Source organism: Achroia grisella, unplaced genomic scaffold (genome assembly GCF_030625045.1).
Source record: "Achroia grisella isolate CSIRO2021 unplaced genomic scaffold, CSIRO_AGI_Agris_v1 utg1248, whole genome shotgun sequence".
Lineage (NCBI taxonomy): Eukaryota > Metazoa > Arthropoda > Insecta > Lepidoptera > Pyralidae > Achroia > Achroia grisella.
Genome location: NW_026712607.1, coordinates 971,815 through 994,228, shown reverse-complemented (window position 1 = coordinate 994,228; position 22,414 = coordinate 971,815). Strand labels below are relative to the sequence as shown.

At 33.1% G+C, this 22,414-nt stretch overlaps 2 protein-coding genes across 2 annotated transcripts; one reads left to right on the top strand and one right to left on the bottom strand.

The window, feature by feature from the left end:
• The first annotated feature begins 1,201 nt into the window (after positions 1–1,201).
• LOC131854934 (katanin p60 ATPase-containing subunit A-like 2) lies at positions 1,202–8,446 on the top strand. Its single transcript, XM_059206120.1, has 8 exons — positions 1,202–1,344; positions 3,198–3,362; positions 3,982–4,167; positions 4,862–5,070; positions 5,986–6,169; positions 6,548–6,744; positions 7,046–7,293; positions 8,234–8,446. The coding sequence occupies exons 1-8, from the start codon at positions 1,297–1,299 to the stop codon at positions 8,362–8,364; spliced, it is 1,368 nt and encodes a 455-aa protein (XP_059062103.1). The 5' UTR covers positions 1,202–1,296; the 3' UTR covers positions 8,365–8,446.
• An 8,695-nt stretch (positions 8,447–17,141) lies between these two features.
• LOC131854897 (BTB/POZ domain-containing protein 2-like) lies at positions 17,142–22,277 on the bottom strand. Its single transcript, XM_059206080.1, has 4 exons — positions 21,347–22,277; positions 19,663–20,116; positions 18,911–19,057; positions 17,142–17,853 (listed from the first exon to the last, which is right to left on the bottom strand). The coding sequence occupies exons 1-4, from the start codon at positions 22,108–22,110 to the stop codon at positions 17,695–17,697; spliced, it is 1,524 nt and encodes a 507-aa protein (XP_059062063.1). The 5' UTR covers positions 22,111–22,277; the 3' UTR covers positions 17,142–17,694.
• Positions 22,278–22,414: the final 137 nt, after the last annotated feature.

The window sequence follows — 22,414 nt, the reverse complement described above, 5'->3', positions numbered from 1 at the left end:
TGTCAGGTTGACCTCCACGTGGTCCCACCTGGAAACCATCGTGATAAATTCTTGGTGAATTAGTTACGATGGGCTAACTGGCCTGACCTCATACTCATCTTATCATCCTCCACTGGTGCCCAGCAAACGGAAATCATTAGCGCAGGCGGGTGTACCATTCCATTATCATCATAAAATATATATATACATAGTTAGGGGGGTCGGGAATTGATAATGTGGACAGTTGACTCCATTAAGTAGTAAAATAAATTGACGGGCCATTTCGGGTGAAAAGTAATGTAAATATTTTGTATAATTATTTATAAATATACTTATTAAAAAAATATTTAGGTATTTTTATCAGTTGTCTAGTTTTCATAACGTAAGTTCTGCGTTATATAAACTGACTAACCATATAAAAACAACATTATTTAATCGGATCTATAATATTTCTTACTTATATGTATAATATAAAGTTTCGTGTTGTTTGTCCGTGATGGAAGCGGACTAACTGAACCAATTTTCATGAAATTTTATATGTAAACTGGGTAAGTCTGAGAATACGTTTTTATATATTTTTTATATTCCTAAGTGATAAGGGTTTTTTGAGACTTTTTCTGGATTGGGCCACTCAAAAAATAATCTTAAAATTTTGTCTTAATTTTTATTTTATCTTATTTATTAAATTTCAATCAAAAATATATAGCCTATGTGTTATTCTGATGTATAAGCTATATTACTGTGAAGTTTCATCAAAATCCGTTCACTAGTTTTTGCGTGAAAGAGTAACAAACATCCATACTTACAAACTTTCGCGTTTATAATATTATTAAGATTTGGCATTAAACAATATGTACAACCCTACATTTTTCAACCGTCTACATAAACCCCTACTTTTATATCGATATTAATTTATATAGCAAAACAACCTTGCCTGAACAGCTAATACACACTTTGTGTTTCTAACTGTGATATATTTATAATGCATTTAAGCTCAATACAATTAATAATAAATGATAGACCGTGTTGACAGAAAGAAAATTAGTTTTTTATTTTATTTTTAATTACAATTTTTTATGGATTTTATACAAAAAGAGGTTTCATGTGCTAACATGTATAATATAATTATTGTTTTGATATGACCTATTTTAATCTTTGGACCACGTGCTCCGTTGCCTAGCAACATAACAACCCCTGGCAACTATGCAACACGTCATTTTGTCAATAGCTGAAGGGCAATAAACCAGTAATTTTATATTGTTTTCGTGATTTCTTCACATTTGAGTGTTTATTTAATAAAAAAAAACTTTTAAGAATATGGCCGGAGTCACCAGACCTTTGAGTCAGATGAGAAAAATTGAGTCTGTAAGTTGAAATCATCTATTGTTGTTCTGAACCGTTACAGAATACTAGCTAATACATGCTACTTTGTGTGCTTTTTATTGAGATAAAAGATAGCCTATGTTCGTTCTTGTGATACAATTTATTTTCATAAACGTTAAGATTAGAATAGAAAAGAAATAGAATAAAAAATCATTTATTCAAATAAACTTAATTTAAGCACTTCTGAATAGTCATAGTTCGTTCTTCTAATCTACCGCTCATTCGGAAAGCTGTCTCATCACAAGAAGAAGTAGCAAGAAACTTGCGTGTTGCTCTTTTAAATAATCATTGTAAGTTTACATTTCCAATTCGAAATGTGTGAATACAAACCACCAACTAGCACCACTTATTAGGGTCAGATATTACATACGCAATAGGATTAAAACAGTCGTATAATCAGAGCAGACCAGTCCCTACAAGCAGAACTTGTTCACGAGTATGACGTATGAGTCTGCCATCACTGCGCTCGACCACATCTTAGGGAGCCCAATGACTACAAGAGACAATAATGAGGGACCACAAGAGACAAGAGACTAGATGGAGTTTTTCAAAAAGGGTCTTCTTAAGGGTCGCAACGCGCACGTGACACGCCTGGTGTTTCAGGCGTGCATAGGCTACGGTAATCGTATGCATAGATCAAACTTTTTCTGAGATCAAATGGCCGCAAGCTAAAAAATTGCATCACATTTTAAAATTATACATACCAATCCATACAATATCTGTTTAAAAGTTAATACTTTCGGCATATCACGGTATAGGTATGCAGTTCATTATTTTGTGTTTACCTAATGGCATTCGCTCTCGTTGCTGAAGACATTAACTTTATGTTTTTATTACTCGCTGTTTCTTGAAGTTATTCACGTGATGTGCGTGTTAGGTTACGTAGGCAATTATTTATAAGACATACAGTACATATTTATATTCTTTATTGTACTTATAAATACAACATTTCAAATACATATCGTCGATTAAATAGTAAAATCACATTTTTCAAAATTAGAAGCTAGAATTGCCTCCTTTTATATAAGTCAATTAAATTAACCACGCCGTCTTAATCATTATCTAAATACTTTTAAAATGATATATAATACTTGTGTGTAAATTTAAAACTTTAAAGGAAAAAATAATTTAAATAAATAAAAAAAAACTTTAATTGCTTGTCTTCCAAAAATGTTCATTTTGAAAACTGCCATTTTTCAATTTAACCGAAGATATTAGAAATTTTGTTAGCAAAGCAGATTTTATCTCTAAAACAGATCTCTACTACTCTACTTTTTAACCTAAAACAGCGTGATACAGGAAGTGGTGTGTGTGTCACAGAATAGTAAATAATAGAAGTAAGAAAGACGAAAGTAAAATAAGTAATTGAAACTAAAACTAAAGAATTAAAGTCCAATACAATATATAATTACAAATACAATAACATTAATAATAAAAACGTGAAAATTCATTCCAATAGATGTATGTATGAAATAATGTTAAACTCTCCTCCATGCAAAATCTTCTAAACCGATTTTGGTGAATTTTGATTTACTAAACAATTATAATATGGCTTATAAATCAGAGCAACACATTAATAATTATATTATAAACGCGAAAGTTTGTGAGTATGAATGGATGTTTGTTACTCTTTCACGCAATTACTACTGAACGGATTTTGATGAAACTTTACAGTAATATAGTTTATACATCAGAATAACATATAGGCTATAAATGAAACCGCGGGTTGAACCGCGGGCATGGCTAAGCGGCTATAATTTAAAATGTTTTATAAATTGATAGTGCCCATTATGAACATTAACAGATGCTATCGGTTTGCTTTGTTTTATTTCTAGAAAGAAGCTTTATTTCGCGCCAGAAAACGCATTCTAAAGTACTTGGTGTTGAGTTTCTTGAAGCAGGAGGGATTCTTCCACACTGCTGAGACCTTCGCGTCTGAGGCCTCCCTTACCGGGGAATACGAGGTCTGCGATAATATAGACTTGGACATCATTTTACAGGTCAGTATTTAGATGCTGATACAGTGATTGTGAGCCATTAGCGGATGGATGAAAATGAAGCAGAATTTTACTTACAATTTTTGTCTTCTGTCTGTCTGTTTGTTCCGGTTAATCTCTGAAACGGCTGGACCGATTTTGATGTAATTGTCTTGGGCAGGTAGCTGATGTGATAAGGAGTAACTTAGGCTACTTTTATTTTGGAAAATTCTTTTACTTAAGAAAAACAAAGTTAAATTCCACGCGGACGTTGTCGCGGGAACAGTTAGTATAATAATAATAATCTTAGGACAATTCACACAGTGCCGTCTAGACTCTAGACTAGCTAAAGCTTGTGTTATGGATACTAGATAACTGATACAAATAGGTACATAGATATATATTTTCGTAAATACATACATAATTATTATGTATGTATTTACGAAAATATAAAATACACCCAGATCGAAACAATCAATCATACTCATGAATATGAATGATTGTGGCATGCGAAAAATCGAACCCTCGACCATCGGAAGTAAGGTGTGCCAAACCGCTAGACCACCGAACCCGTCATATATTTCGCAAGATAACAAAATAAACTAATTCGATAAAATATTACAAAGTCTATTAATGTTTTAAGGACTACTGCAGTTACTACCTCATACGGTTCAACAAGCAGCCACAGTTTTGTCGCAAGGTAGAAGAGAAGCAGCTACCCCGACGCCCTGTTACTCGGCGAGTGAGGACAGAGCGCGCGGTGGATGTACCACATCCCGACACAGATGCTGATCTGCCCTCCACGTTTACTGTCACCAGGATGCTCAGGGTAAGGTTTTATCATTATGAGTAAGCTAATAGAGGGGTCACAAGAAAAGTTCTCTTGCGGCCAATAGCTACTGTGGGACTTTGGGACGGCCTCGGTGGTCTTGCAGTTTCACGCTCCGCCTTACTTCCGATAGTCGCGGGCTCGATTTCTCGTACGGTACAAACCTTTGTATTCATGAGTACGGTTGTTTCTTTTCTATGTATATTATGTATGTATTTAAAAAAATATATAAGTATTGTATTATCATCATCTGCTTCTTCTTTATCCCATTTATTTGTGGTCGGCGTAATATGTTTTTCTCATCCATTCATTCCTGTTCGCAGTCATCTCGTTATTTACTCCCTTTCTCACCATTATATCAGTAGTCTAGTATCCATAACACAAGCTCTGCTTACTGTTAGACATATATGGCGCTGTGTTAATTGTCCAGGCTTATTTATTTATGACTATTAGCTATATTTGACCTTTAAAGATATTTATTCAATTCCATCGTTATTTTTCTTGAAGAATTTTGGTACGCAACCCCGTTTCTGCTTTAGAAGTCCCAATGTGTTTATATAAATTTTTGATGCTAACTGCACCTATTCAGTTACAAAATCTAATCTTCAGAAGTCGTGCGTTCTAACATTTTCGTACAGCATTATCAGCAGGTTGTGTCGACTTCACTTCGCTTTAAACATTTGTACTGTTTTAGGAGAATGAAGATATGCCAAAAAATAAAAACAATGCACTGGATTGCAAACCTCTAACGGGTTTTATTGCGAAAATGTCTCCCGAAAAGAAACAACTTGTAGAATTACTTTACCAGGATATCGTCAAGCCAATGGATATAGCTTGGGACGATATCAAGGGACTGTCCTCGGCGAAGAGTTTACTAATGGAATCTGTAGTTTACCCCGTCAGGTATGCATATTATTCACGCCATCTATTGACGACTGGGCGCAAATAAAATTAACGGCATGATTTTGGAAACAATCTGCGTCACTCCACACGATCCAAATAAACGCAACATCATAGTTTGTACCTTTGTAATCATTACATAGTATAAAACAAAGTTGCTATAGCTGTCTAACCGCCCCTATGTATGAAGCGGTTTTTTTAATAGATAGAGTGATTCAAGAGGAAGGTTATATATATATATAATACATGTACACCCGTCACAATTTGAATTATATTTTATTATATTATAAATACCTTCTGTTTTTTATTAAAAAGATAGCATATGTATATGGTAAATAGCAAACATTACCTATTTATGAAAAATTACAAGAATTGATGTCGGCTGTCCTGAACTATTAAGTAAAATAACAATGAATATTCCCATGAGGTCACCATGGCACTATTATATATTTAATGACCCTCTTTTTTCTACAAATTACCAACAAAACACTCACTGTGCGAGCGAGCTTGCAACACATAGGTATAATAAATCATCGGACCTATCACATATAGATCCATTTAATGATAACGTGACAATAGCGAGGTGCAATATAAGCCGTGATTTTTTCTTGTAAGCCATTTTATTTTTGTTAAGTTTATATAAGTACTCTATTCGGGAGATATTGTAAAACTTTTGATACTGTTATTTGGTAGTTAAATACCAACAATCATAGTATAATAGAAAATGTTTATTTTGCGTATGTATTTTTATTACTGCTGGCAGTCTTAGGCTCTGTTTGTTATAAATAAATAAATAAAATAGCATAATTTTAATTATTTGTTACTCAACCGCAATTTCTACGAACTGATTTAGCTAGGAGAGATCTCATATAGGGATAAGTTTTTCATTTAACTAACATTTCTCAAACTTAATTATAGGTATCCAGAAGTATTTACTGGTCTTCTAGAACCCTGGCGAGGTGTGTTACTTCACGGGCCCCCAGGAACTGGCAAGACAATGCTGGCGAGAGCTGTAGCCAGTGAGAGCTCATGTACCTTCTTCAATATATCATGTAGCACGGTTATTAATAAATGGAGAGGAGAATCGGAGAAAATAATCAAGGTAAAACTTTAGCTGAATTATAAGTAGGTATCTGATTATTATTTATTGTCATCACTCAGAAATATAATAATCACTATAGCTACTTGGATATGAACTGCTGAACTTAAGCCTCACAAAAGCAAAATGAAAATATCTTTACTCATGTAGGTCTATTACAGACTCTTACGATATGTCAAATCTACCGTCAGTTGAAGTGTCTTCGAGCTAAGAACAACTGACTGACTAGAAACTCAACTCTTATTCTTATCAACTAGATAAGCCTAGATAATTTTTAAATTCAATTGGTGAAATTATAGTGACCACCAGCATATGCTATTGCATTAGGTCCAGTAAGGTTCCGTTTACAGAATAGTGGTTGCTATAATGGTATATTTACAGGTTCTTTTCGAAATGGCGTCCTACTACTCGCCCTCAATAATTTTTATTGATGAAGTAGAGACCATAGCTTCAGATCGTTCAGCTTCGGGAGAACACGAGGCGTCAAGGCGCATGACTGCTCAGCTACTCACAGAGCTGGATGGTATCAGCAAACGGGACGGTGTGGTGTTCTTATTGGCTAACTCTAATATGCCATGGTTAGTAATACTTAAGATTTATCTATACAACTTATTGTATATGTGGGAAAGAGAAGGAAGCACTATGTCGTCTCTAGCGCACACTGCTGGCGTCATGCGGGCATTATGCTGTGAACGGCGTGTGAGAACAATGGTGTGTATCTGAGAGCCGACAATTAGAAACACAAACTGTACACGACTGAGAGATTTATCTAAGCAATTGTTTTGAGAGATTTATCAAAGTATCTGTTTGTAATTTCAAATTAACAGATTTGACTAAATGAAAGTGTATACGATACTTACATAAAAAAATTTTTTTTAGGGTTTTAGATCCAGCAATGTTAAGAAGGCTGGAGAAGCGAATATACATACCTCTACCAGACTTCAAGACTCGAGTGGAATTGTTCGAGAAATTTCTCAACGTGAAAAACGTGGAGTTGTACCCGAAGGTGAATTTTGAGGAGCTGGCTGCGAAGACCGAGGGCTATTCAGGCAGCGATATCAAGCTGGTCTGTAAGGAGGCACTCATGTGTACCGTCAGGAAGATGCTGCCGAATATGAACGCGAGAGGTAATATTATACAATTACCAACTTAAGAATTTTTTTACAGCATAGAGAATAAATGAGCTTGCGGCTCACCTGATGGATTACTTTTGCCCACAACCACCGGAATTGTAAGAAGAAGGATTAAGCTCTTTTTTTAGAGTTTTCATTATTGTATCGATTCGGAAATACCATTGCTGGAAGGTAATTCTACAATGTGGTTGTAAATAGTAGCACAGATAAAAAAATATTACATGTAATTAGTAATTATAGCGTATTTACATGAATATTTTTTTGCTAAATAAAGGTGTTTGCCTTTTTCCCGGCAAACTAATCGAAACGTCGAGGGAAGTAAATATTAATACGTATAAAGTGTTAAGACCCAGTTAAAAACTAAATTATTGTATTGTAAAGTAGGTTAAGTAATGTATTATAATTCTTTATTTTTATAAATAATACGCAGATTTATTGCTAAGCCACAATTAAGTATCTCGGCACATTCCAAAGGTTATTTTATTAGCCGACTAGCTGTACCCGTGACTTGAATTTAACTTTAATTTTCTAAACTAAAAGATTTTTTCTAAATTAAGAGTAGCCTAAGTTACTCCTTATTACATCAGCTACCTGCCAATAAAAAGCTATGTTGTCTCTATCGCACACTGCTAGGTCCAGCCATTTCAGAGATTAGCCGGAACAACAGACAAATAAAAATTGTAAAAAATGTTATTTTGGTGTATGTACCATATTTATATTCATATGCATGTAGTTAAAAACGATTATTTACAAATAGACATTCCAATTTTATTTATATGTATAGATAAAGCAGATAAATTAATGAATAATGTGTGTGAAACACTAAAGTTTAAAAATAACTAGCGTGCCTTTGTAGGTTTATTTTTAATTTGAAATCTTTACTCCTCACAAACTGTCCTGCTTTTTGTAATGACTTGTATAATTTTGTACACAGGCAGCGCAACCCAACGGAAAGACCGAGTGCAGTTATCGGACTTATTGTCAGCGATTGAAAAAACGAAGCCGGTCTCCAAGAACCTGGCGAAGAGACACATCGATTGGCAGAACGAAATGGGATGTTCATAGACCATTATTATAATAATAATCTTAGGATGATTCACACAGCGCCATCTATTTAGCGCCCAAGTTAAGCTAGCTAATTCAATTCAAAATTCAAATTCTATTTTTTTTCTATCATACTCATGAATACAAATGTTTGTGCCGTGCGAAGAATCGAACCCGCGACCATTGGAGGTAAGGCGGTGAGCTAAACCGCTAGACCAACAAGGCCGTCATTATACAAGTAAAGATCAATATTCATGGCCATAGCAAACTTGCAGGCGCAACAGATCGGATCGATTACATTAATGTAACACTAAATCATTCAAATTCTTCCTGTAGATTTTTTTTACTTGCTATAAATATATTAATATTATAGACTAGCTGTTACCCGTGACTTCATCCCCTCGGAATATAATTTTTTATTGACAATAAATCATTTTTAAATAATACTAGCCTGTCTAAGTTACTGATTATGGATGTTAGCTATCAGCGAGTGTAAGTCTTGTCAAGATCAGTCCAGCCGTTTTAGGGATTAGAACAAATAGACAGACAGGCAAAAACATATTCAACTTTTTTTTTATGTCAGTAATGTATGTGCTTATATATACATTTAGTGAAAAGTTGTTACTTTGAAGTTACAGACATTTACATTTTGTTTATTTGTATACATTACAGTATATCCAACATATACTAAAGTAGAGGAAAGGGGATTGCTAGTAACGGGAAATAGTAATCCCCATATCCCCATATCCCCCCTATGCGATTCCTTCTGGGAACCATCGTGATAAATTCCTAGTGAATTTGTCACGATGGTCTGACTGACCTGACTTCGTGTTTATCTTATTATCCTTCACTGGTAGTACCTCCAAGTGCGTAGCGGTTTCTATGTTGATTGTCGCATGCCTAATACTTGTTAATGTAAAAATAATTTAATCAATATTAATTTAAAAGAGCAACACACAAGTTTCTTGCAAATTCTTCTTGTGATGAATCTGCATTCCGAATGAGCGGTAGAATAAAAAACTTGACTATTCAAAAGTGCTTATATTAAGTTTATTTGAATAAAGATTATATCTATTTCTATTACTGGTGTCCCGCCATCGTAAACCGTTAGCGCAGGCAGATGCACCATTTCATTATCATTCAATAAAAAACATATACTCAAGTATACTTTCTTTTAATGGATGAATGTGGAGAGGTATACATACCCGTCTGTATCGGTATCTGTTAGCAGGCCAGCTGAAGGTGATAGAATGAACATGAATTCAGCTTAGTTTTCCCACCACGACTCGCCTAGATAAAATAATTAAAAAAGTTAAATATATCCCTAAAAACTAAAATTAGCTCAATCGGGGTGGATAGAGCTAATTTTAGTTTTTACTAGCTGTACCCCGCGGTTTTACCCGCATTATATTTCAATATAAAATATAGGCTGTGTATTCTGATGCGTAAGATATATAGCTAGTAAGCTATATTACTGTAAAGTTCCGTCAAAATCCGTTCAGTAGTTTTTACGTGAAAGAGTAACAAACATCCGTACTTACAAACTATCGCGTTTATAATATAGTTAAGACTAAGGATGGTTTTTAAGGGCCGTCCTAATACTAGTATTAAAATAAAACATCGTATTGTTTTTTAGTTTATTTATTTAAAGACATCTATATTAACATCGCTTCGTTCTATACAAAATACTCGTTTAAAAATACATGATCTAAGCATAGTTACATTTCAATTCCTCCAATACATTCTAATTTCATGAGAAAACAATAAATAACCCAGAATAACTCATACAGCGCCATCTATCCACATACTAAGCAGAGCTTGTGCTATGCGAAGAGAACTATACCTAATTTACTTCAGCACATACATAACCAATACAAAATAGATATTCCGATAGTTTTGGTACTAACTAAATAATGCTTAAATTAGTTTGTTTTGAGATTATTTGGACAGGTGTTTAGTTATATACCTGTTTAATGCCTAAATATTTTTTGTAGCAAGGCCTTACGTATTTGGTTAAATTAAATTTAGTAACCATAGTCTGTTTTATGATCTCTGAGACTAAATGACAGGTGTAAATGTCAAATTTTAAAATAATGTTACCAGCTGTAGCGGGGTAGTGGTGTACCTGCGATACCGATTTGTTGAATCGATAATTTTATATTTAAGACGTTTAGTTTTAAAGCTTTCTACGTAGATTACACAATCACATCCTGAGACATTGAAGATGAATAACACAATATTATTTAAGAAGACATTACGAGAATGGTTAAAGAATAAGTGATTTTACAATTTAAAGGATTTTTTTGACAATATATAATTATCGACTGGAGAGATACTATTTTATTATTATTATTATTTCTCTCTGTATAGTCTATTTATGGATAATTTTATTAAAGTCATTATGCTTTAATTATCATCTTTTGTACTGTGTTTTTGAGCAAATAAATTATTATTATTATATTTTCAAAATTTTCATAAGCAGGTAGACTAGCAATGCTCTAGCATCATAGGTAATGTCAAAGTTGTCTCTGAGATGAAAAAACATACTATAAATATCTTTGAGGAAAAGTATCCGTATAAAGTATTAGTATAAAGTATATTCTGAAGATTTATTTAAAATTTAACTGGAAGTTGTTATTATACATTATTAATAAACTATATAAAGAAAGAACTCAAATTTTTTATGGTATCTAGGGCGTCGCGTAATACACGACCGTGATGTTCGTAGTGATATTCACGCGTATAGACGACGGTTACCGTTTACCATCAGGTGGGCCGTAAGTTTGTTTGCCATAACTACAAATTACGTAAAAATACACTCAAATATAAGAGTAAAATGTATCTTCATATATGTAACGCCATATTGTCTCGAATTATGAACCAATTCCCCTCCGATTCAAACGGATAGAAAGTTCGACGGCGTGAGCCTAGATTCGAACCCTAGCGGTACCCTCAGACTGTAGTCGTATCCGTCAGAGAGAAGTTAGAGTTCAGCCGTTCCATAATCCTACCGCGGGTTTGGAGTGCCATCTGCACTCGCCCCCTATCGTCCGGTGAACCTTTAAAGGCCAGCTGCGGCCAACAGGATTAGAATAGTTAAAAAAAATGCGAATCGATAATATATTATTATTACTTATGTAAACATATGTAAATAAATGCTTTCTATTAGAACAGGTTTATTTACATATGCAATGTTCCTATAGGACAGTATTTGATTCCCAACCTCCTTGTTCTTGATTTTATTTTCATATGTTCGTATCTTTTGTATGTAGATTGTTAAATAATAACTATTTTATAAATAAAAAAGTTAAAGGTTTAATACAACAATATTAATTTTAGTTAGTGGCTGCCTTTACACGTATGCTCTTTCACGCGCAAATTGACTTTCACGAAAATTGTAGACAAAGAGAATGAGAAAGACCGCCATCGGCAATTCGCGCATTCCCCCCACGTCCTTCAATCGTGCATGTTTTAGCGCCTTTTTGTAATAATTAATTATCATTGCAAAATGGCGGACATCTGACTACGGAGCAAAGACAAACATAGAGCTATTACTAATTTACAAATATTAAACGTGTCTTTGGATATTAAAATCTGTGGAAAAAATAAATAAAAAGAAAGTGATATGACATGAAACATATCGCTGATTAAATGCCAAAAAGGGCCACATCACGCAAACGGTAAATTTTACAGGAAAGCTCATCAAAATTTTCACTGTGATATTTTGACTTTTTTTACGAATCTATAAGTGGTATATCTATGTATTAGCTCTAGAATCATGGGTGTCTTTTTTAATATAAAAATTATAACGAGTAAGAAACCATTTTTGGAAAAAAAAAATTTATTTCGTCGTGGCCCTTTGCCATTTAATCAGCGATATTTGCAATCACGCACGAAAGAGTGAACACAAAAAATACTATAATACAATGCAATCGCGATTCCGCGCGCTGAGTTTCCCGCGCTAAATCGCGTGCGAATGAACGTGTCATGTAAAGGCAGGGAATGCTTTGTCCTTTTCATTTGAGATAATTTACTTGTTTGAGAGAAAGTGACAAAACACTAAAATAGTTAAAATAAGTTTGTTGGAGTTTCAGTTTTTACGATGGAGTTAGAGATTAGGTTAATAATTTGACTAGAAAAATAATATTTCATTCTAATTAAAAATAAACTGAAGATTTATTATAAACGAATGGTGCCCGTAGCTTTGTACGTGTGTATATTTGTAGATCACCATCTATTAAACGCCACTTAAATAAAACATCTATTTTACGCCATCTGTTATTTGATGTATTAATTAATTAATTGATGTTCGTGACGTATTGAAAATTTCCAAATAAAAATAATGATGACTCTCTTTGGGAATAGTTTAGTTTATATGCTGATCTATATTTAACAATATATTCTGTGAAAATTCCATTGCAATTCCTCCAGCCATTTTTACGTTACGTTTAACACAAAGAGAGTATTCTCCTTATGAATTTATCATTTGTAACTATTAATAGCATAGACAATACAAATAACATTTTGGCAGTATGTTAATGTGAAAAGGATTCGTGTCGCACGTAATATAAAAAAAAGTAGTTTTTTTTTATATTGTGTACTCTATCCATATTCAAAAAACGTATAATAAATCTATTTTACTGAAATGATACGATGTAGATATAGATTCTTAATTAAAAGAAATTCTATTCAATAGAAATATTCATAGAGCAATTACATATGAAAATTATGTTAAGTCTCTCAATAGCAGAAAAAATAACTACGGCATAATGCGGAAGAGAATATAAGAGACAGCGCTATTATAAATAGCGCTTTCTCTTTCCGCTTTTCCGCGCGTAAAAATAGACAATTTCCTACTAAAAAAAAAGTTAAACCACAGTAAATACGCGCTAAACAATATAGAAATATTTTCTTTTTAGTATAATTCCGTAACGTATGGAAATTGTATGAAAATATTGCCATACTCAAAAATACGCACTGTAAAATTTTTAAATGCGTATTTATTTATTCTATAGTTAAAATAGTTATATTTGAGACTATTAAACATTATGATTAAGCTCAGACACATAGCTTGAAATATACAAAAGCAAAACAAAAATTTTAATACACGAATATGCATTAAAACTATTTGGTAATAAAATCCATCTTGCCTTCCCTCGATCACATCTTACACGCCTATCACAGTTAATCTATAGATGTAAGGTAATTCGGCGACCACACATAATGTTATTACAAAAAAATAAAAAAAATCTTAAGATTATTTAAAGCCTAAACACATTACATTACAAATTGAAGGGGAAAATACCATTGGTATAGATCAATGAAAGATATAAATGAACCGTAGACAAATATAATTTTATAAAAATTGGTGTTATTTTGCGGAAGTTCATTTCATTACTTAATGGATTTGTATTATTTTGTTTAATTCCGCTTCCATTAGCATGTGTGAGACCAGAAATATTGCGGAAACCTGACCACCTCCACTGGAAGCGTTATGGCCTTCCCCATTAGTAATCAAATTCCGACCGTTATCGGGTCTACACTCGACTGTGGTCAGATTTCCGCTCTGAATATTTGTGGTTCTTTATATAATTGTATTAATTTGTTTAATTCCGCTGCCGTTAGCATTTGTTAGACCACAAATATTGAGTGCGGAAACCTGATCACCGCTGGGAGTAGATCCGATAACGGTCGGAATTTGATCACTAATGGCGCAGGACATAGCGCTTCCAGTGATAGTGGTCATGTTTCCGCACTGAATAGGTAGCGAACTCTGAAAAGGGCGAGCACAATAGATCTATGTAGGTCGCAGTGCTACACGTCTAAGTACCTCACTATAGCCCAAACTCCTCAATAAAAAAAAATTACCTCCCTTGGAGTGGGTTGGGTTTCCATGAGGATTTTCCCCAATAAAAAAAGGTGTTAAGGATACGAAATCGTGTGGTTGTCTTAAATAAATGGTAAAGTTCCTTCAATAGACGTAGCTACAGATTTTAGATGCTTAACCGGGCAGATTCTTTAATGATTCCATCCCTCATATGCTCGAATAATTAATACATTATATACCTACGTATAAAACTAGAACACTACCTATAGTTTACCTAATATAGATAGCACAGTAGGTTTGATTTTGTATTGTTATAATGAGATATACAATGGATACATGTGGTCTACCAACCACCTTACATTCACAACAGGGATGAATGGAAGAGAAAAACATATTGCGCCGACCCCAAATAAATGGGATAAGGAAGAAGCAGATGATGATGATGGCTTTTGTGAATGAAACCTTCTTAGGTTGGTAGCCTACATAGATTTTAAATTATTTTTAATTCTACACTATGCGAAGGAATTTAATAAACTGACTATAATAATGACTGTGGACGATTCACACAGCGCCACCTAGCCCCAAATTAAGCAGAATTTGTGTTATGTACCATATAAGTACCTTAACAGCTACAGCCCGTAGGGCGAAAGGCAATGCTCTGCGGAATGTAACCACACTCACTCTGAAGAAGACTTCCAGATGAAGTCTAAACATTTGTAGTGTAAGAAAGAAAGAAAAGAAAGAAAGGAAAGGAAGAAAGATGGAAAGTAGTCAGTTCGTTAAATTGCGGCACATAGTTATACACATATTAGATAAATTGTAATTTAATCAAATTTCAATACAAATAAATTAAATATATTCGAGCTACCTTATCAGCTAAAATACGACTAATTTAGTATTTTTCTCACAGCTGCTAATTATATTTGTAATTATGTCACGCCCTTGTTTTTATAGCAGAAATATTAAATACTATTACACACAATTTTCTAAAGCTTCATATTAGTATTAGGTATATCTAAAAATTTTAAATCAATAAAATATAATATATCATAAAAAAATATGTAATTGGTTTTCATTTCAATAAATTTTCTATATAAATTATAATGATAGATGCTAAAACCAAATTTGAAGTATAATATTGAAGTTAATTTATCTTATCTAATGTCTGCTCCTAAATAACGATTGTTTTGTATATTTATTTTTTCTATGAAAAGTTATATTGTTCTTTAGATTTTTCGAGAGTTATAAAGAAATTAAGTACATAATAAAGAAGTATATAGACAGTGAATAAATACGACATATATTTTATTAGAGGTAATTAGTTTAGTAAAAATATTTATATTATTATTATGCAACAATCTCTGCACCACTCATGGTTGCCTGGTAGATATTGCCGAAAGGTGTTAAGTCCGCTATATTATACACTTTATTTTTGTGTATTGAATTTAAATAAATAAATAAATTATTAGTATTAATGAAAATATACAATACAGCGTGACTTAATATGGATAGAACGTTCCCACAGCTATTCCGCAAAGTCGACATTTCGTCACTTGAGATGGCGATTCTATCGATAAAATTCGATTTTTGAATCGATTCGAATCGAAGTTCACAAAAAATCGACAAACAATAGATTGAATTGTCATAGATATACTTTATCCGATTTTGTAGTTTTAATTAGGAATTGTTGAACGTTCGTGAACGGTTACCAAAAGTTCTTTTTCAACGATCAATCAAGTAATTATAAAGTAAAATTCTTGCAATAATTGTGTATTTATTTGTATTATAATATTTTATTGCTCTGATATTGAATGGGTAAAAAATAATTATGACGTATCTACAAATTTTGCGATATATCCACAGCGAACACACTTAAATTTGGAACTTACTGAATGACATATGTGAATGTCAATGAATAGAGAAAGTGTTGCCAGTACTTTTAGTATTTACTTATGTATACAAGTAATGAAAGATACGCAATATCGTTGCCCTGAGTTTAAAAATATGGCTGTTGGCGCTGTTTCTGGGCAATATTTAAACCAGATCTTAGATTAATACGAAAATAAAGTTTAAATAATAACAATCTTTAATTGTAAATAATAAAATAACAATAGTTTTTTTAACTTTCATGTTTAATACACGTTATTTATATTGTTAACCGGATTTAGAAAAAAACTCTTGGCACCTACCGATATTGACATGGCTGTTACTCCAGTCAGCTAGACCACAGTTAGTGCAAACTAGTCGAAACGTCGAGAGAGGTAAATAATACCTTTGTTTCATATATAAAATTCTAGTGTCACAATGTTAGTTACCATACTCGTCTGAAATGGCTTGATCGATTTTTATTAAATTTTATTTGCATATTCAGTAGATCTGAGAATCGGCTACTATCTATTTTTCATACTCCTAAGTGCCTTATCACTTAGAGGTATGAAAAATAGATCATTGTCCACTCCTAACAATTTATTTTTGGACAACTTTTTTTATAATGTGGTATTAAAAATACATGTAATCCTAAATTCACCCTTGTATCACCAACACCTAGTTTTTAATAGCAATTTTAATTTATATGGCAACACAAAGTTTGCGGGGTCAGCTAGTTTACCATTCGTTGTTTTAAGACCCGGTTAACAATATGAATATTAAAATAACAAAATGAACAAGATTCCTGTAACATGTAGGTGTTGTGACATCTTATATAATCGTATGATATGTTTTACACTTAATATTACTTCAGGAACATTAGTCCGACAGGGTCTTTATATCTACATTCAATTATTGTAAATAAAAATGGAGATATACCTGTATTCACAGAAATATTTAGTCAAATAGAATTAGTTTTAATAATTTTAATAGTTTTTATTAATTAAATCGGTAGGTAACTGTAATTTAGCGTTGTGGTTCCGCTAATGAATCATTTTTGTGATGAGATCTACATGCAATTTATGTAAAATTACAGACCTAATAATAATCTCAGGACAATTCACACAGCGCCATCTAGAACCAAGTTAAGCTGGCTAAAGCTTGAGCTATGGGTACTAGATAACTGATACAAATACATAGATACATATATTTTTTCGTATATACATACATATTATACATATAGAACACCCAGACCGACACAAACAATCATACTCATGAATACAAATGTTTGTGCCGTGCGAGGAATCGAACCCGCGACCATCGGAAGTAAGGTGGTATGTTAAACCGCTAGACCACCGAGGGCGCCAAGAACATACCATACATTATTATTATTGTGTTTATAATTTTCTTTGGATATTTTATAATTAAAAAAAATATATACGAGATTCTATCAAAATATGACAACGAAAAGACACCTTAGTGTATATATACAGAATAGTGAATTTCCAATAATGATATCAAACAGTAAATAACCTAAGAATTTTCCTGACTTTTAACTAAAACACACTGACTAAATTTCCCAACCTGAAGTTTCCAATTCAGCATACATTCCACAACCATAAAATCCCGCCAAAATTTTCTATATTTTTTTATTACTTTTAAATATAGAATATAATGGCGGGAATCTGACCGTCTTCCACAGATGTTCCATTGTTATTACCGGCGGCGTAAGAGAATTGGAATACAACCTTTTCGCCGTTGTTACAGTCAACTGTGACACATCGCAATCCTTTGGTGCCGTAGTACGAATCTGTGCCCTGTAAATGATAATCAATGAAGCAATTTAATATTATGGGCCCAATGGAGACAATAATAATAATAATCTCAGGACATTTCACACAGCGCCATTAAGCTACCTAAAGCTATTACCGGACAAACATTTCATCGATTAAATAGAAAAACGACATTTTTCAAAACTAAAAGCTACAATTGTCTTCTTTTATATAAGTCAATTAAATTAATCACGCCGTCTTTATCATTATCTAAATACTTTTAAAATTATATTTAATACTTTTGTGTAAATTTACTTACGGATACAATAATTTAAATTATTTAAGGAGACAATAATTTAAATAAACTTTCAATGCTTGTCTTGTAAAAAATGCACATTTTGAATACTGCAATTTTTCTATTTAATCGACGATTTGTATTCATGAGTATGATTGTTTGTATTGGTCTGGGTGTTTTCTATGTATAATATGTATTTACGAAAAAATCTATGTATCAATTATCATATCTAACAAATATCCAGTCCAGTATCATAACACAAGCTTTAGCCAGCTTAACTTGGGTCTAGATGGCACTGTGTGAATTGTCCTGAGATTATTATCATTATTAACGATCCCCTTCTAAGTAATAAGTAAGCACCATACAAGAAAGTTAGAACTAACGTTGCTAAGCGTGGTTGTTAAGTAAACAACTTCCAATTATAATATATCATTGTAAAACTATAATTTGATTAGTAAACATATTTTATTAATATTCCGAAAAAATTAGGTATTTGTTCAAGTATTACGTAAGCATCTATAGGGGGGCACAAGCTTTTCTTTGCTTATTTTGGATGACATGGGGGTGGGGGAGTCTGTGTGATGATTACGTCATCGGTCGTAATTATTTTTTTACACGAATGGCAACCCTCACATTGTCTTTTGCTAAAAAAACAATACATTAATTGAGAAATGTTTACGTTAGCAACGTGGGTTCCCCCCAATAACTTTACTATTTTAATATATCATGGGGGTAAATAATAATTTGATAAATCTATTTTATTAACAGCCCCTTAGTAGAAAATAATTGAATAAAAAAAATAGTCACCTTAAGTTTGGCGCTGGCTATATAAGATGTGTTTGGTAGTATTTCGACAGGCTCCTTGAACATAGCTCTGAAGGTGTCGTCAGTGCCGTCGCAACAAAAAGTCGTTGTATTCGAACCGCATACCTTCTTTGTACCTAGGTGGATTATCTGGAAAATTATATGTTAAATCAATTAGAATAAATTACAATACACTACCTTTTACCCACACCTTCGCTCGCATTACGTCCATTAAATAAAATTGTTTTTTAACATGAAAAGTATCGTGCGTTGGGTGAATTGTCGTGGGTTATTATTGTTATTAAAATTACATAAATATGAAGTACCATATAGTACCAATGATAACAATGCATCAATCATATGAGTCTTTGCAGTAAAATTAACAACATTACAAAAATCACTGCATAACCTAAGGTTTCAAATTCAAATCAAATCATTTATTCGTGTAGGATATTTTAGCCGCTTATGAACGTCAAGTTTTTACATTATAATTTTTTTTTCCTACCATTCAGTTCGGTATATAGATCCAATTTAGAAGAACTGGCAAGAAACTCAATTGAATTACTTTTTTTTTTAAAAGCCAGTTTATTTACAATGCATATGTATTTATATAGGTGTCTATGTCTTACACAAATGAAAATCCCGTGCATGAACAATTATTGCCATGAACGCTCGTCATTCAAGTAATCTTTTAGTGAATAATAGAGTTTGTACATAGTATACAAAAACATTACTTAAAAGTATAAGTAACTTACTTGTAAATGCACTTCATATTCAGTAGGCCCAAAATATGATCCATACAATCCAAAACCGACTACAAATATTCTCTGATCCACTGTGAATCTAATTCTATCTGTGGTACCACTGTAGCCCCATCGGGACTCCGTCTGAGGGAATCTGTTCACAGTTAGCTCTTTACCCGTCATGCAGCACCGTGGCGTATCTAAAAAACCTACATTTGGTTTCGGATTCACCGTAAAGTACAGGAACAGTTGGACAATTTCTCTATCGTCCAATAACCCACTCTGTGCCGGTCCCATTGCAAATTCTTCTACAGACATCAACGGGAACCTTATAGCGTTGAAAGCACGGCCTAAAACCATTCGCTGTTTTGCAGGAGTGACAGGGAGTTGACGCCGAATGCATTCTGCTTCCGACCATCGTAAAACAGCTGAGAATATTTTGGCTTCACGAATTCTAAGTGTGTCTCTGAAACAATAAATATATTAGAATAACTCTAGTTAGTTCAGGGTAAGGTCCAAAACACATGTAAAAGTATTATATCCAGACAAACTCCTTTGAAATAAAAAAAAATAGATTCTTCCGAAAGTAATTTCATTTTTTCAAACAGAGGATTTAATTGTTATTTTTGAACCTAACTTCACATTGAAGCTGCAATATTATATTTTGAGAGCTGATATAGCAGGGCTTGTGTGTAAAAAAGTTCAATTAATTCTGCCTATATTTGGTTGGAGCCCTTTTAAATACGGAGATCAATAAGCACCATTTTCCTCATAATAATACTCTATTTTTTCACTATAGAAAAGGTAAAATTGTTCAATACAGAAAAAAATTACTACATGTGTATAAAGATAATGTGTTGACAGTGAGCCAGTACCAGAACAATTGCAAAGTTTTAAAATTATGATCTGCAATTTTGATGTCAAATGGCCTGATGAAGCTGATGAAGGAATTAGATATTGCAAATTGGTGTATTATATGTGAGATCAGTGATAGGTCAAATTTATTAAATTCAACTGTTTATAACCACTTGAAAGACCTGGGTTTTTCATTATATGAAATTTGTCTTTAATTTTCCCAAAAGACAGGTACTACTTTCCAAACAACCCAATATAATACAATAAATTCAAATTCAAAATATCTTTATTCATGTAAGTCTATTACAGACTCTTATGATATGTCAAATCTACCATCAGTTCGGAATAAAGTTAAGGATGTTATAAGAAAACATGCCTTCTGTACTTATGAAGGTTCCGGGTTTGATTCCTTAGATGATACAAACATTTGTATCCATAAGTATCAACATCATCCAACAATTTACAATTAATTTATGTCAACATTGTTATTTGTCAGTTTGTATCCAAAAAAAAAATACAATATTAAACAATATTTATTTTAAAGTAGCAACATGTAAGTTCCATACTCATTCTTGTGATAGAATAAATAAAATATGACTATTCCAAAGTGCTTATGTTAAGTTTATTTAAATAAATATTATTTCTATGTACTGTCTTTCCATGGTACCTCTCGTAAGTTGCAATTCTAGAGGATCAAAATTACTTTGTTCCTTATAATTTCATTTTTCACAGAAGTAAAGTGAAGTATAAATACCGAAACAGCTTACAAAGGAAACAAGTTGGTGGGTGGATTAATATAAGTAATTAGTAGTTATTGCAATAATAGTATAAATTTACTAACCTCTCAAGAACTGCATTTAAAGTGTCCTGATCTATATCAGTGAATCCCTCAGCATTCAAAGCATCAGCTGTATTCTTATCAATCATCTCCAAGCACAGAGCAGCCAGCTGTGGCTCATCAAACAGACGTGCCTGTGTCAACAGTAAGAATGCATTATCTGTACCTAAATTACTTTTAAGGAAGTCCACACAATGCTCCTCCAGAGCTGCCACTGCATACTTCTTTGCTGTATAGAGTGTCGTCATAACACTCTCCGGGCCGATCCTGACTTCATCGGAGTACAGAAACTTTAACAAATGAAGAAAAGCTGCAGGTTCCACATCTGGTAATTCAACCTCATCAGATTTCGTAGCTAAAACACCGTTGAACATCGCATCGAACACAGCACTACCCACAGATAACACAAATTTATGCGCGGGAATAACTTGCTGGTTCGCATCTTTGCCCACAATGAAATGGACATCGCAAAGTATCTCATTGTTGAATAGGAACGACAAGCGTTCTTTGACGGTAGTCTTAGTCGCTTGCCAGTTGTGTAGGCGTCCGCCACTGTTGTTCGTGGGCTGCAGGTTCTCTATAGCTGACGAGGAAGCGATATGCTCCACCGCCTGTCCGTTCTCTTCCTCCTGCACGAGAACTATTTGCCTCGCGTGCTGGTTAGAAGGCAACATGTTCTGAGGCGGCGCATCTTCACCCCCAGCACCCTCTTCGAGTCTCACATTCAATAGTCTATTAACTATATCATTTTTTGACCCAGATGCCATTCCTACGAATGTTTAGCACTTAAACATATTACGCAAAACACCGGCGTTTTCGGTGGGATAAACAAATAGAAAATATATTAAAAAGTTATTTATACTATATTTTGTGGTACACGAATTTTACAAATGAAAATTTACGTTAATTTCGTAATGGAGAAGATGAAATATTGTTTAATAACATGAGAATATTTCGAGATTCGAGTAAAATTTTGTTTGACATATCCTAATTCCAATATTACAGTGCAACAAATGATTTGACATGTTGACATTGACAAATAATTGACAATGACATTTATGACGATGTTCC

Bases quoted from the DNA above. Each gene is read 5' to 3' on its own strand.
- LOC131854934 (XM_059206120.1), top strand. From the start codon at position 1,297: ATGGCCGGAGTCACCAGACCTTTGAGTCAGATGAGAAAAATTGAGTCT. The intron at 3,363-3,981 runs GTCAGTATTTAG...TAATGTTTTAAG, and splicing joins ACTTGGACATCATTTTACAG to GACTACTGCAGTTACTACCT. The intron at 5,071-5,985 runs GTATGCATATTA...ACTTAATTATAG, and splicing joins TCTGTAGTTTACCCCGTCAG to GTATCCAGAAGTATTTACTG.
- LOC131854897 (XM_059206080.1), bottom strand. From the start codon at position 22,110: ATGGCATCTGGGTCAAAAAATGATATAGTTAATAGACTATTGAATGTG. The intron at 20,117-21,346 runs GTTAGTAAATTT...TTATTGTTTCAG, and splicing joins TTAAATGCAGTTCTTGAGAG to AGACACACTTAGAATTCGTG. The intron at 19,058-19,662 runs GTAAGTTACTTA...ATAATTTTCCAG, and splicing joins AATATGAAGTGCATTTACAA to ATAATCCACCTAGGTACAAA.